The following is a 14,601-nucleotide window of genomic DNA, read 5'->3' as shown; positions in this document are numbered from 1 at the left end:
ATTTGTTGACATGAGTATGACCTTACCATTTTTTGCATTCGTAACAATATCTCTGACAGGCTCATCTTACATAATTCCTTCAACCCCTTTCTCTAAGTGTACGCCGCAGTTTGAGCTTCCGGCCATAGATTTCCATCGATACCATTTCCAACTGTGTCTGTTATCACGTCACTCTAGCCCCATTTCTAGTCCTTGGAGACATTGTGATGTAACCTTCATTTTGGTCACTTGAGTCTAATAGCTTCATCAGCACTTAAAGTATGCTGGATCAGTAGCAGTAGCATAGCAACCCCAGTTGGAGTTCGATTAGCTGGCTTAAGCTGGTTCAGTGATATACCGTTTCCTCGGCCTGAGTGGGCAAGGACGAGTTACTTGGATACTGAAGGTCCGATCGAAAGCAACCAATACTTTTCAGTATGCCTGCTAACGATTCCCTCCATTCTGCTTTCGTTCCATTTGCCTCGCTTTTCCGTATGATGAGACATACTCAACCGAACTCCGATGTTCCTAAAATGAATGTATCATTTTATATAAATTTGGAATACCTTGACATACCTTACTTGCTTATCTTTAATCATTGTCATGTTACGTTGACATTACCTATATTGCAGACGTTTTTACGTATAAAATTCAATTAAAGACCGGCGGTTGTTCATGGGCTTATGATGTCATTCGAACGCATCCTTGCTTAGTGTGACACTCTGACTCACAGCCATTCTGCCAGCTGAACCATTTGAACTAAAACTCTTATCTTAAAAACGCTGGATCACGATTTTTCAAACGTCTGCTCATTTTGATTTAAGCATCGCCTTGTGCGGCACAAAATAAAGCTCTAGAAATAATTTTCTTTATTATACTGATTCGTTGAGATCTTGGTTCTTGGCAAGCGCTGCGAATTTCAGCCTTATCCCACCGTATCTCTTGTTGAGAGAGCAGTGTAATCCGCCGGAAACAGAAGACCGGAGCTCGATAAAAACACTCGTCCAGGGTGTTATATGATGATGTAGCCCATCGCTCTTGACAGATGGTGACGCTCATGGGTGTAAAAAGTGACCAATCCTGTGGAATAGTTTGGCCACCCACACTGCAACAAATCAACGACTGCAGTAAAAGCGAAAGATTCCCTGTAGTTGTGTGCACTTGAAAATTTAGCAATACTATGACCCCGTTTCCATGGGCATCACTGATCCGGATCAGCAAATTTAAATCGTATTATATCTATTGAACTCTTCGTTATATGTTATAATTCCAAGTGGATTAGGCTTATATAATCATTAATCAGTTAATCCTTTATTTTGATTCTCATATATTGTCTAACCATACTGGATTAGCTAATCCATTTTTACTGATCCGGATCAGTGATGCCCATGGAAGCGTGGTTTATATAATTTCCCTAAAAAAACGAAATGATTAAATTTTCGAAACGCATTTGGCAGCACTGCTGATAATCAGGTCTCTTTAACCAGGGCCCAATCTCACAAAATGCCGTGACTGCGCATTCACAGCATTTGGTAACATTCAATATTATTCAACATTGGCTAATTCCTGCCTTTAGGTAGCATTAATAATTATTATTCACACCATTAAAACACTCGGCGAGATTAGGTGGATGCAAATAAAAATAATAATTTCATATTATTTTCGGTAACTCCGGCAAGTGCTGCCAAATCCTATTCACGGCATTGGTCAGATTGGGCCCATGAACCACAAATAAAAATCCGTCATCCTGTCACGCATGGCGTAGGAGCACATGCCACTTTTGATAAGTATATTTAGGAACGTTTCTGAACTCCTGGACTTTTGCTGAATGCATATTACCTTCAATGCATGATGTCACACCCTTCCATGGTGTATGACAGAACACATTGGACTTGTTTCAGAGACAATGAAAGCGGGAACATTCTGGATAACCTGCTCTCCCGGATGGAACAGTACGCCAACAACCTGGAGGCCCTGGTGGAGGAGCGCACTGCGGACTACCTCGACGAGAAGAGAAAATGCGAAGAGCTTCTCTACCAGCTGCTGCCAAAGTGAGTAGTGTTTTGAACTCATTTGGCTGTGACTTGGTTAAGTAAAGGTGAATATTTGAAACAGTGTGGATTGTTTAAAAGGCCTGTCTCACGCACTATAATGTCTTTCTAACGCTCTCGGGTTTGCTAGCGTAATTTTCATCACAGCCTTCTTCGGACTGGCTCCCGAGGAAATCGATAGGCGTTATCACAAGTGTATTCGCGGCCATTGGGGCGACGTAAGAAAAGAAGAAAACAACTGGCCCCAAGAACTTTAAATCACCAGTTAGCATGCATATTTTCCTTGATCTGTAGAGAATTTACCATTAATTGCTAGAGAAAATTGCATTTAAAATCTTCCATTTATGCTTTTTTCATCGTTTGCACAATATGTTCTTTAACTATGCTAGAAACACTAATTAGAAATAGTTCCCGCATCATCGTCAAGAACAATAGGGAAGGCTTGAAGTGAATACAATAATCTAAACGGTTTTGTGATCTATGTGAAGACCAGGGTTTCGGAGTCGGAGTCGGAGTCGGAGTCGGAGTCGCCCGGAGTCGTGGCAAGCAGCTAGGAGTCGGAGTCGGAGTCGGAGTCGGTCAAGCTGCCTCGACTCCGACTCCGGAAAATAACTAGAATCTGTGACATCACTTTTCAGTTTTTTTTTATCAGTTGCCCGCGGTAGAATTCGCTTCCGGCGATAAAAATTGCACTCATCTTGTTTTTGTTCTAAATGACAAACATTGGATCTTACAAGTTTCAAGTTACAAGTTTCAAGTTTTCATAATTTAGTAGCCAAGTATTTTGCATGCCTGTTATAACTTCCACTATCTGAAGTATTTGATGAGTCAAAGACTAAATGTATTTTCATTTTATTCGTTTATGCTCCGAAAAGTATCAACACATAGGAATGACCGACATGATGGCGATGCTCATGTTCGTGATACGGCCGCCTCTCGTGCTTCTCGGCGGGTTTCCACGCTGACCGCTGACCTCTTGTGGATTCAGCTGCGTCCACGTGGGAGAAATGGTGACTGCATGAAGGAAACCGGAGAGTAGGAGCGTTCTCCCCGTGCACGTAGACCTAGCACGTGGCGTCATATCACGCAAAATTTTGGCGGCCGCCATTGCCATTCGTATCAGACCCGGAGTCGGAGTCGGAGTCGGAGTCGGAGTCGGAGTCGGTCAGGAGCCCGGAGTCGGAGTCGGAGTCGGAGTCGGAACAGCGCTACCACGACTCCGAAACCCTGGTGAAGACACTTATAAAATTGCCTGTAGAAATATTGAAGGCAAAAGTTCAACTTTTTCACAAAACGGATGTCTATAAAACCTATTCAACGTGTGACAACTCAGCCGGTATTTCGTCGCCTACAGCCCAGCTTTCCCTAGTGACCGATAGAGGCGCTGCTATCGATGTCCGCCCGTGCCGCCTAACGACCCCGCGAGTCCATATGCCGCACCATTCCTCTTTGCAACCACATCTCCGTCAGCTGGTGAAATATACGGCGTCCGAGCGATGACGAATGCGCCCGCCGCCAATTAGGCTCTGCTCACTCTCTGGGTCTCATTTAGGTGCCGGTGACCGGGTGACTGAAATGAGATATAGCCCTGTAATGGGGCTCCCGAGGGCCACAGATGGTATTCGCGAGACGAACCCAGAACACCGCTAATGACCTATCCTCAAAGGAGCGTCCCCGCCCCGGGAAATGAGGACTGACAGAGAGAGAGAGAGAGAGAGAGATGGCTGCTGGCGACGCTGTTGTATATAGAGACGCCTCTGCAGTGCCTTGGCCGCGCATGTGACGTGGTCGGTGTTCGGTGTTCTACTTTTGGAAGCCTTTGAATATGTAGATTACTGCGGTAAGACGGTATTCCGACCATCTCACAGAGTAATTTGGCTAATTAATGAAGCCAGTGTGGATGTAAGGTAGCGCGAGATTAGTTTTGCTTCTGATGTGATTATGTTACCTAGGAGGAAGATTTGTGCATTGGAGATGCATGGCCGGCCATGTGTTCACGCAGGCGAGACGTCCAGCCCACCTCCAGCTCCCAGACTCTCCCAGTCACCCCTCCCCTGTAGCAAAGTTTATCATGTGCAGCAGTGGGGCGCGTGAGTCCCTGCACCGTCTCAAAATACACCACCTGGGCCGGGCGCTGCTGGTGACCTCCAGTTCTGGAAATTCGGAGCCGACAGGCCGACCGGTGCCCGCTGGGGCCTGGGGCGAATATCGGCTCCATCTCCAGCCGGGCTGACCGCGCCCCGGTCAGTGTTCCGCCTGTGAAATGTCAACGCGCTCCAACTCCCATCCGATCGCGGGGAGAATAAGTAGCGCGGCCAGATCTGCAGCCGTGATGGTGTCGATCCCGATGGACGAATTGGACACGGGCTAACGCGCGATCGACCTGAGGACGTGTGCTACAGGCTAGGACGTGTGCTCCAGGCTAGTAATGAAGCGATGGCCTCTAGAGAAAGATTATCCCGAACTCCATCGACGTGGAAGGAAGGCGCCGGTTTCGAAGTGATCGGACGATCGCCTGTTATACATCAAACGTGACTGGTTGCCTGGCGTGCTTCGATGAGTTATGGGAAACAAACTGCAGCTGTCACATAGCATTACTGCACTGCTCACCTGATCACCTCTGACAGCTTTGACGTCTGACATTGACAGGTCGGTGGCCAGTCAGCTGATTGCCGGGAAGTCGGTGGTGGCGGAACACTACGACAGCGTCACCATCTACTTCAGCGACATCGTGGGCTTCACGGCCATCTCGGCAGAGTCGACCCCGATGCAGGTTCGTCGCCCTGCCCCCCCCCCCGCCCCCCCCCCCCCAAACACACTCACACACACTGCTCGATCGCTACGAGCGTACCGTGTTTTCGACCACTGCTAGTCGTACTGACTGTCGACCAAATGACGATATTTTATATTCAGATCTTCAGAAATGAATGCCGTAATATAACAATCCTGGCACGAAGCGGACACGAATTTCGTTGAGCGGCCCTGGCACTTTCCTCTAGGACATCGCAAATCCACTTCGGTTTCTCCCTAAAGAGCTCTTCAATCTAAATCACATCAGCCTTTAAAAGACATCATGTTATTCCTCCTTCGCTGTTCAAACACTGCTTTGGTTATTTTCCTCGCCAGATTTCAGGCTCAGCTGGAGCTGAGTGGAGTGAACACTGAGCACAGCTCAGCACTCGATCTTCTTTAGAACTATAGTTTCATATGAAGTTCCTTTTCGTGGATGAGTAAACGTTTCAGCTCTGGAGTATTATCGAAACAAAGTTTAACGGTAAGGAGCATTTTCTTTCGTGCAAAAACGTGGCATAGAAACAACCAAAGAAACCGTCAAACCATATAGCAAGAATTAATTGTTTTGAAAGTGACTTGTTTAGGTACACATGTTAGAACGGTTACATGAGTTGGAGCAGTTGCCCTTTAGCGGGACTACGATGATGAATTGAAGTTATATAGTGAAGTTGAAGTTTTATAGTGTTAAATTTGGCTCGCTCCAATAGCCTGTAGCACCTCTTTCATGTCACTTGGGGAGCTGTCGTGGGTGACCTAAATCTGCCACTCATACAGATTTGCCATTTTCCGTACGGATGTGTCACACTCCCGAAACTCCTCACGCACTAGTTCTTCCCGGCGACGGAGACCGATGAGAACAAGTACGGTTACTCCCTGGGCCATTCTAGAAATGAACTTTGATCGGCTAAGTGATGCTTATAAATAATTCGTACTGTGGCTTTCAGCCTTTCTTCAGTTCGGACGAAGTTGTAATCTAATCAGGGGATACTTTTCTCTCTGTGGGAAACATATCCCGGATGTGTTTTATCGCAGCGGCTAAAGTTGAATGAGTTAAGATCTCTAAGCTACATCGCTAGCTCAAAACAGTGCAATAATAAACGCTGTTTAGTCTTACATCCCAGCGGAATTACGAGTATGTAGCTTTGTAATATTTAGTTAAATTGATTGATATTATCTGAACATACTGAAAAAATCTGGTAAATTTGGTGATAAGATTTAGTTAAATTGATTGATTTTACGAGTATGATTGAAAGATAGACACGCACCCCATCATAAGAGTGAGTGTTTTAATAATCGACGAAACACGCTATCTCTTCGGCTACCGGCCACGTGCCCATGTCTCCGAGGGTGCAGTTCCCGTTCCCGGCAGCCTGTTGGTCGTTTTTCCTGGACTTCATGGATGGCGCTGAATGCCCGCTTATGATACCGGCAGCAGTTACTAGAAGTGCGACTTTAACAGATCAAAAGACTGGATCCAATGCTGACTGCTTGTCCGTCTCAAGGACACGGTGTGACACGTGCTTGAAATGACAATGCAGCGCGTCGCAGGGGTGCAGTGCATATTGAATCATTTATATTCTTTGGTTGAAAATAGGTTCCTTGATCTAATTTTTGGTGGCTAAGAGGTCTGAATGATTCATCGTTTATCTACTGATCAGATATTCAGCGGAGCTTGCTGCCAGGGTGCACTACAATTCCATGAGCCTTATCTGAATGCGTCCTCTGAGAATCTCATTAGTGATAAGTATAATTAAGTGTTTATTCGAGGACAGTTCAGGCTATTATCACATCACCGCTTGGCTATCTTTGTAGTTAGGTCAATGTGTGTTAAAATTATGTATGTACGATGCACTTACTTTGTGTTTCTCATGTAATCGTTTCTACGTGTAGACGAAACAACGAAGGTTTCCCGTGCTGGTTCAAATGCATCTTCCCCGCTTCCTCATGAAATTCCTTCCATTCCAGGTGGTAGATCTTCTAAACGACCTGTACACTTGTTTCGACTCAATCATAGAAAGCTATGACGTCTACAAGGTAAGAAGCTGTGGTGCTGTGGTTGTGATGTCTCGTAAACTGCACGGTCGCGATCACTCGTCTCCGCTTCACTCGTCAACTTTTCGTTTGCCATACCTAAAGCAGCTTTAAGTCGCTCGTAAGAAGCATGTCATGTGCGTATGCATGTCTGCTTATGGTTGGATATTGCTTTTCAGACAAGAGAAACCTACGCAGTGGAGGCTTATCTGCTCTCCTGCAGCTCTACATAAATGCTTTGATTGCGTATTACGTTCGGCTTTTTCCGTCTTTAGTTTTGCTGTCTGTATTTTATTTTTCTCGTGTTCAACTGTCTACATAATTGTTTCACGCAAGTTGATGTTGTTTGTCGCAATTTCGTCGCAAGTTAATGTTGTCCGTTGTGTATTGCTTTTCCCGCAGCTTGTGTCGTGACCACGTTCGTGGGTTTTGAGCTTACGTCCGAAATGCCGACTTTAATTGCACTTCGTACGGTCGGTGGATGACGTCATCTCTGCACTGCGATTTGGCCCCACCTGCTTCTCTTTCCGTACAGTGATATGGTTAGTATGTTTTGGTTTTACATTGTATTGTCCTGTCTAGCTGGATGTTGTTTCGCACACGTTATATTTGTGACGTAAAGAGCTTTGAAAAATGTATCCTCTTGCCTTGTTTCGCTAAATATTATCTTTAAAAAGTCATGCACTTTATTTTTAAATAAAATATAGAATGGCTTTGTTCTTAAGTGAATTTTAATGTTTGATGCGTTATGATAAAAGTCTAGAAACAAATACTTCCAGCTTGAAAGACAAGTAGGTACACATACGTCCTGCGAACAATAGCTTCTCATATGCTTACATTATACACAACCATAACAACATATCAATAGTAGGTATATGCATTATGTATGTAGTCAAGACTTAGGAGTACCTACCTAGGTATTTATGTTTTGGAGCTTTCTGAGTTGATAATATCGGTACAATGCTATATTCATTATTCATCGTACACGTTTCTGAAATCGTGCATCTACGTTGTCACAAGCGTATTACAGTTACACCAATATCACCATGTTCATACCTAATATAAAAACAAATCCCATGTCAATCAACCCTTCAACTATCGTCAGCTAACAGATGGACTGGCTCGTTTCGATTCCAACCGCGTAGTGATTAAAACTGTGACCTTCGGACGCGGGGTATCAGCTCTCTGAATGGCCTGTTATTGGGAATTCTCAGTATTGGGTCAAATTACATCGACTGGTAATGAATAGCTGAACACCGGACGTTTTATTGGTCATTATTGGCAGGATAATGGAACCAATAACTCATTGAGACAGTGATCACGCGTATGTTTTTTATCGACGCCGTACTGATATATGAATAAGATATCTGCAGTTGACTGCAGTCCTGAGGCTAGCATGTTGTGAACTGGAGGCCTACATATGCTTAAAAAACTACTTTATTTTGTACATTTTTATTTTCTATGTTTTTCAAGAACAAAGATAAGTTTATTTAAAAATGGTTGTTCATAATCACATGCGATAAAGATGCATTTCATACTATTCAATTGTAATCAAATTTTTCAGCTGGCAAAAGTCATCACTTTACTTTATCCAATTAAAAATTCTTGTGACCATGTAGTTAGGTACAACTTGAGTGAATTTTTGGCAGCATTGTTTTGAAGCCAGCCTATAGACTACCTTCTCACGATCATGTATTCACCGTTTATTTGTGAAACATCGGAGCCGCAGTCCAAAAGGTCTTCCTGAAAATAAGAAAATTTTCCAACTAAGACTTGCTACTTAATCTCAACCGACGCAGCAATTCCTAGGTAATTTCCAGCAGCTCAGTGCGAAATTGGCTATTGGGCTAAAACCACGGCTCCATAACCATACAGCACGCTAATTGCTCAGGACCTCACTAGCGTTCATTGGGGATCGTGCTCCACATACACGAGGGCAGTGCCTTCTCAGCTGACGTCAGAGCCGCACTGACCAATGGCGAGCGGCGCCGAGAAAGGTCAAAGAGCTCGGCTGCCCACACGGGCCGCTGACGAGCCGCGGGGTACGGCGGAGCGTCGCCAGGGGACAGGAAGCGGCCTGACGCTGTCGGCGACACGGCGCGTCGTTACCGGCTAGTTGGTCCTCCGGCTGAGGTGACTCGGAGCTGCAAAATGTCGGCTCAGCGCCAGATCAAAGCCGAGTTCGCAGAGGTTCTGATCCGGCTGGGTGGTCCGTCCTCGGAGACGGGACCCGCTATCGGCCTCAGCAGAGGCCGCCTGACGGGATTAGCCGCACATTGGGCCTTGTTACTGAGCATCGGATGTAGCGGGAAACTTTGAAGATATTTCATTACGAAGTTGTAGCTGACAAAAAGTAGGAGTGTTTGCTGTTCCATAAAAAACAAGCACTGAAAGAGGGTAACTCATATCAGAATGCGACGGTATTTTTAACACTAAAATACCATTCAAACATTTGTTTTCTTTTGCATTTATTTTTGTTTCACACAAGTCTTCCCAAGATAAGCCTACGTATTACACATGCACTAATTTTCTCAATTTTTCTTCTATATATGTTTGATGTGCTTTACATCAAAGCACCATGGTCAGCTCACCAGTATAGTATAGCCCAACTGCAACACAAGAGAGATTCTTCAAAGCAGTCTGACGTGTTGAACGATTTAATGCGCAGGTGTCCAACACCTTCACATCTAACCATCACGTTCTTGGCGAGCAGGTTGAGACGATCGGCGACGCCTACATGGTGGTCTCGGGTCTGCCGGTGCGAAACGGCATCAAGCACGCCGGAGAGATTGCCGGCATGTCCTTGGCCATGCTGGAGGCAGTGCAGAGCTTCAAGATCCGACACCGGCCCGGACAGCAGCTCAAGCTGCGCATCGGTCTACACACGGGTAAGTGGTGAGAGCGAGGAGAGCAGAAAATATGTGAGAAAATGGAGAGATGAAGGAAGAGAGAGAGAGAGAGAGAGAGAGAGAGAGAGAGAGAGAGAAAGAGAGAAAGAGAGAGAGGGGGGAGAGAGAGAGAGAAAGAAAGAAAGAGAGAGAGAGAGAGAGAGAGAGAGAGAGAGAGAGAGAGAGAGAGAGAGAGAGAGAGAGAGAGAGAGAGAGAGAGAGAGAGAGAGAGAGAGAGAGAGAGAGAGAGAGAGAGAGAGAGAGAGATAGAGAGAGAGAGGAGAGAGGAGAGGGATACAGAGATAGAAACAGAGACAGAAATAGACAAAGAGGGGTAGTTCTGGGTATAAAATTGAGACTTTTATTGTGCTTTGATTTGTCTCGTAAGCACCGTTTGTGAGCACATTCCATTTCAACTATCTTATTTAGCTCAGGTGCTGTTTACTGGAATCGCTTATGTTGCTCATTGAGAATTACTGAAGATGATAATTTAGATAGCAAGTTATCCTTCCAAATCCACATGTTAGATGTTGCAGAGAATGGTCCAATGGAGACATATGTACTGAGCACCTGAAGGACACATTTTACAGCGCGTATCATGTACCCAAGCATGGCTGGCCGGAACGGACCCTGCGTCTCATGGACTGCCCCCTCCGACCCCCCCCCCCTCGACAGATCAGGAGACAGCGTATTTAAGGGTAATGATATACCTACATCTTTACTCGCGCCGTGGCCGCGCGTTTTTAAGTTCCCTTAATTTTTTGGACACGCATTTTTAGAGACTCTATTTCGCAAATGGCTCAAGCTAGCCAAATGCTTAGCGCCTGCTCAAAGCACTTGGACCGACTGTCTTATGCCATGTAGACCATTATGCCGTAGGCGTCCATTTAAATGCTCTGAAAGCTTCGTAGAAACCTAATCGAACCAACGCTAAAGCTTTTGATAAATCTAAAGTGCTGCACAAATCATTACTCAGAACGTCTTATCACACTCTGTAGAATGTAAAACGGGTTTATGTTTCATACTGAGCCATTTATTTATAATACTTCTCAACAAGCAAAAACGTCACATGTCTGAATAATTTTCCGCTCAACCTTACCACTAGAACGTCAAACCCTAGCCGTCGTCTGCGCCAGTCGCCCAGACAGTCTCCCTCTGACTACCCAAATCGTCTTGAAGTTGGAGCTGGACGGGGCTGTGGGGGGCGGGCGCCGCCCTCCGTACAGATCAATACCAGGTGCAACGGTCGCGCCGGGCCTGTGGCTCTCCCTGACAGGCTGACCGAGCCTTCCACGAACGGGGCGTCGGACGACCCAACTCGAGACGGACGGGCTCGACGCTGGACAGTGCCACGAAAAGTTATCGGTGACACCCTAAGTGATAGGGCTGAGAGACGAGTGGCGGTGAGCGATGAATTGATCGCTCAACCAGACGCTAGGTTTTGATAGATGTTGGTAGCTGAACAACACGTTGGATTGATACGATCATAGTTTGTTTGTTAGAAGCGTTGAAACGGTTAAAAGACACGAGTGTTTCAAAGGCTAGTCTTTGCAAACAGAAATGTCTGCAGTTGCCTTAATTTGATGTGCACTTACAAAGACTGCTATCTCTTCCCAATCAGCAGAGAAGTGCTGGAAATCGCTAGCCGCGATCCTCTAATTGCGATTAGGCTCCAGAGCAATCATTTTCAGAAATGGCGGAGTGGCTGTTTTCTGGGCAATGCTCTGGCGCTGAGCGGCTATTCGGGCGCAGCAAATGAGACGTAACGCTTACACGGCGGCTGGCGGCCTCTGGAAGCGCAATGAACGGCCGCGGCGGGGTCGCTGGGGCCGCACAATGCCACCGGAACTCGCCATCTCACGCCTCAGGGCCCTGATGGTCCGACGGGGGCCCGGCCGGCTCTAATCGACCCTGAACTGCGCGATTGGAGGCCACCACAATGGTGCCTGTGGTGCAGTCATTTGAAGGCGCCCCCTGATGACCACCATATGGCGCTCGCTGCAAATTAAAGGATGCTATTTATAGAATAGAATAGATGAATGAGCACACAATCGAATGGGACAGCGTTAATGAAAATGTATTATGTTGGCATCGACAGCGAATGTGCTGCCTTCAATGGCAACTCGTGACTTTTCCAGTAAAACTAGATTCATATTCACTATTGGCACAGAACTTGAATAACTTTCTCTGTGTAGGACCACCCAATCTTCAAAAGTTTGGTGTCTGAGTATACTATCTTAATTCTGGGTGTATGTTTTAACTTTTTCAATTATAAACGAAAGGAGCTTTGATGAAAGATATGCAGAAATGGCAGGGTTCATATGAGCTTTGATTTACGGTCATTTCAAATAAACGTGACTGTGGGCATCATTACCCACGACTCGGTGTCTAACAGGACTGTGCTCAGTACTGTTCTTTCATTATGGCTACCACTGAATTAAACATCTGTCTGTTGCTCCTCAGGTCCCGTGGTGGCCGGTGTGGTAGGCCTCAAAATGCCTCGCTACTGCCTCTTCGGGGACACCGTCAACACTTCATCACGGATGGAATCCAACGGACTGCGTGAGTGGCTACACAATACAATACACAGTACACATCACACGACACACAATACATACATTTCCGTTTGAGAGAGCGAGTGCAAACTGAAGGGACATGTCAATTTGTATCGCAGCTTGTAGTATATGCTTGATGGTTGGTAGAGACGAACACTAATGAGGCTACGTAGTGTGTGTACGTTTAAAGCGAGTATATCATTAATGAGATTGGGGCCCTAGAAGTGGGTCAATGTTATTGCACTATGGTCTGCTTTGCGTCGTTTATAATCGGCTTAAACTGTGTTTATCTGGAGATTACGGTAGCATACAATGCCTTCAAATGCTTCCATAAATCTCTCTTGCCAGAATCGCTCACAGGCAGTGTTACAAATCTAGCTCCAACATCGGACTGGCTTTAAAGTTTTTTTTTTACTTAGACGGCTTCAACAACAACATGATGTTCAGTCCGCTTTTCAAGATATGCAAGATTTCAAGATATGCTTTAGTTTAGGCAACCATCATGTCAGATGATGGAAACGTATTGCTTGGTATTGGCATTGGTATGGTAGCGTAGGTACTGATTTTACCTTATTGCATCGCCATTTCTTTTCAACAATGATATTGCTCTCTTGAGACGCATACCCAATTCAAAAGTTCCATTGCGGACATGATTGACAGACTGAGAAATTGGCCTGACAGATATGTTGCAAGCTTCGATGAACTTTGATGGTGTGTTTGTAGGCTTGTTACTTACGCCAGTGATGCCACAAAACCATGCAATCTGAACACTCCGTTCCACTGCTCCATCCCACCACCATCCTGCCTGGCACCCGGCGTTCCTGCCGCTGCACCGTTGACCTTTCGCTGTGACGGCGACCCGGGCCGTGTCGCTACCGGGCCGGGCGAGCGGATTGCGTGCCGCACGGCCGTGTGTTCTCGCCACGTGACCATTAGCGGCGTGTACCCCGTGGCGTGCCGGCAGCACTGCGGATACACGTGAGCTCCACCACCAAGGAGGCGCTCGACAAACTCGGCATGTTCCAGCTGGACCTTCGCGGCGAGGTTGAAATGAAGGTGAGATTGTGGAGCGTGATGGAATGTGGCGGCTGAGGTGAGGTGATTAACGGGGTAGGTGAGGCTTGATGTTCTCATAGTGCACGACCCAGCTTGCCGAGAAGTCCACGTCGTGGTTCATCAGCCATTGTGACTTTATACCTTATCCTCCACTCTCCAGACTCCTAAGCCAGAGTGATGACGAGAAAGATGGTTAAATCGACTGTTCAAGTCATGCAGACTTGGGTGGGTGGCACTCATATATCACCACAGATGGCATGCATGAATGCCGGGAGTCTAGATAGTAAATGATGCCGAGTTGAAATATGGAGCTCCGTCAAAAGTATTATGCATACGTATGACATAATTGAAATCAGGACATCGCCTGTTGCTAGGTCTGGAATAAGTATCTTGGTGGATTCATGGAGAAGATATATGACCAGATACGAAAATTTGTCAAAATCGTTTGTTTTTTTTTTGTCCTACGCGGAAAAGATAAACCATAGACCTTTGAATGTTTCTACATACAAAAGTGTAAGTACATATGCCTCGCCCTCCGCAACAAAGTTCCAATTGATTGTCCGCTCGATGTGGACGCACATATCGGTCCAGCCGAACCATACATCTCCAGTCACACAGCCGTGCTGTCTCAGTGAGAAGCCTGTGAAATCACCGGAGCCAATATCGGCCCGCCCGAACGGCTCTTCGTCTGGGTCGCCTTTGTCGACTCCTGAGCCGCCGGGTTCGGATTTAGGCCGGTGATGTGACTCGCGCGCCTCAGAGCGGCTCTCTGCCGAGCCTACCGACGCCAGCTAATGCTCGATTCTGGAAACTGTCGAGCTCGACGCGTCGATTTAACTGAACTGCGGCGTGCACTCGGCGCGGGTGGTAACGCTGGTCGGTCCCTCAGCCGCACTGCGCCGAGCAACCTAATGCAAAGCTGAGCCTGAGTGGCAGCGGTATTGCAGTCAGCCAGTGAGTGATTCTATAATGGGAGGGCGTATGGTCTGTAAGGACAGAACGCTATGGACTCCTGACTGAAATTTCCCGCAAGAATGACATATTTCATCACACCATACTTGGACTAGTTATGCCGGAAGATACAATTATTTGAAATATTTTTATGTGCATCATGTCGAAGACGATCGGTACATGAATTCAGTATCCAATCGTTTCGTTGATTAACCCGCGCCCCGTTGGGCTCTGCCGAGCAACGCGCCCGGTTGGGGGGGGGCCATTTTGGCCCGCCCCTAAGATCTCGAGAACCAC

General features: G+C 46.4%; 1 protein-coding gene across 3 annotated transcripts in view; it reads left to right on the top strand.

Moving 5' to 3' along the window:
- Window positions 1-14,601, top strand: part of LOC122364349 (atrial natriuretic peptide receptor 2-like) — a 38,067-nt gene that overhangs the window by 17,987 nt on the left and 5,479 nt on the right. For all 3 annotated transcript variants that reach the window (XR_006253541.1, XM_043334640.1, XM_043334641.1), the window contains 6 exons: window positions 1,881-2,030; window positions 4,680-4,803; window positions 6,789-6,857; window positions 9,568-9,742; window positions 12,206-12,304; window positions 13,262-13,353. Coding sequence is in view for 2 of the 3 variants with exons in the window: in XM_043334640.1 (XP_043190575.1) it covers window positions 1,881-2,030; window positions 4,680-4,803; window positions 6,789-6,857; window positions 9,568-9,742; window positions 12,206-12,304; window positions 13,262-13,353 (709 nt within the window). In the remaining variant the exon portion in view is untranslated. The remainder of the gene's footprint in view (window positions 1-1,880; window positions 2,031-4,679; window positions 4,804-6,788; window positions 6,858-9,567; window positions 9,743-12,205; window positions 12,305-13,261; window positions 13,354-14,601) is intronic.

The sequence above is a fragment of the Amphibalanus amphitrite genome, unplaced genomic scaffold (genome assembly GCF_019059575.1).
Source record: "Amphibalanus amphitrite isolate SeventyFive unplaced genomic scaffold, NRLGWU_Aamphi_draft 000671F_arrow, whole genome shotgun sequence".
Classification (NCBI taxonomy): domain Eukaryota; kingdom Metazoa; phylum Arthropoda; class Thecostraca; order Balanomorpha; family Balanidae; genus Amphibalanus; species Amphibalanus amphitrite.
This window is presented reverse-complemented; position numbering and strand designations above follow the sequence as displayed.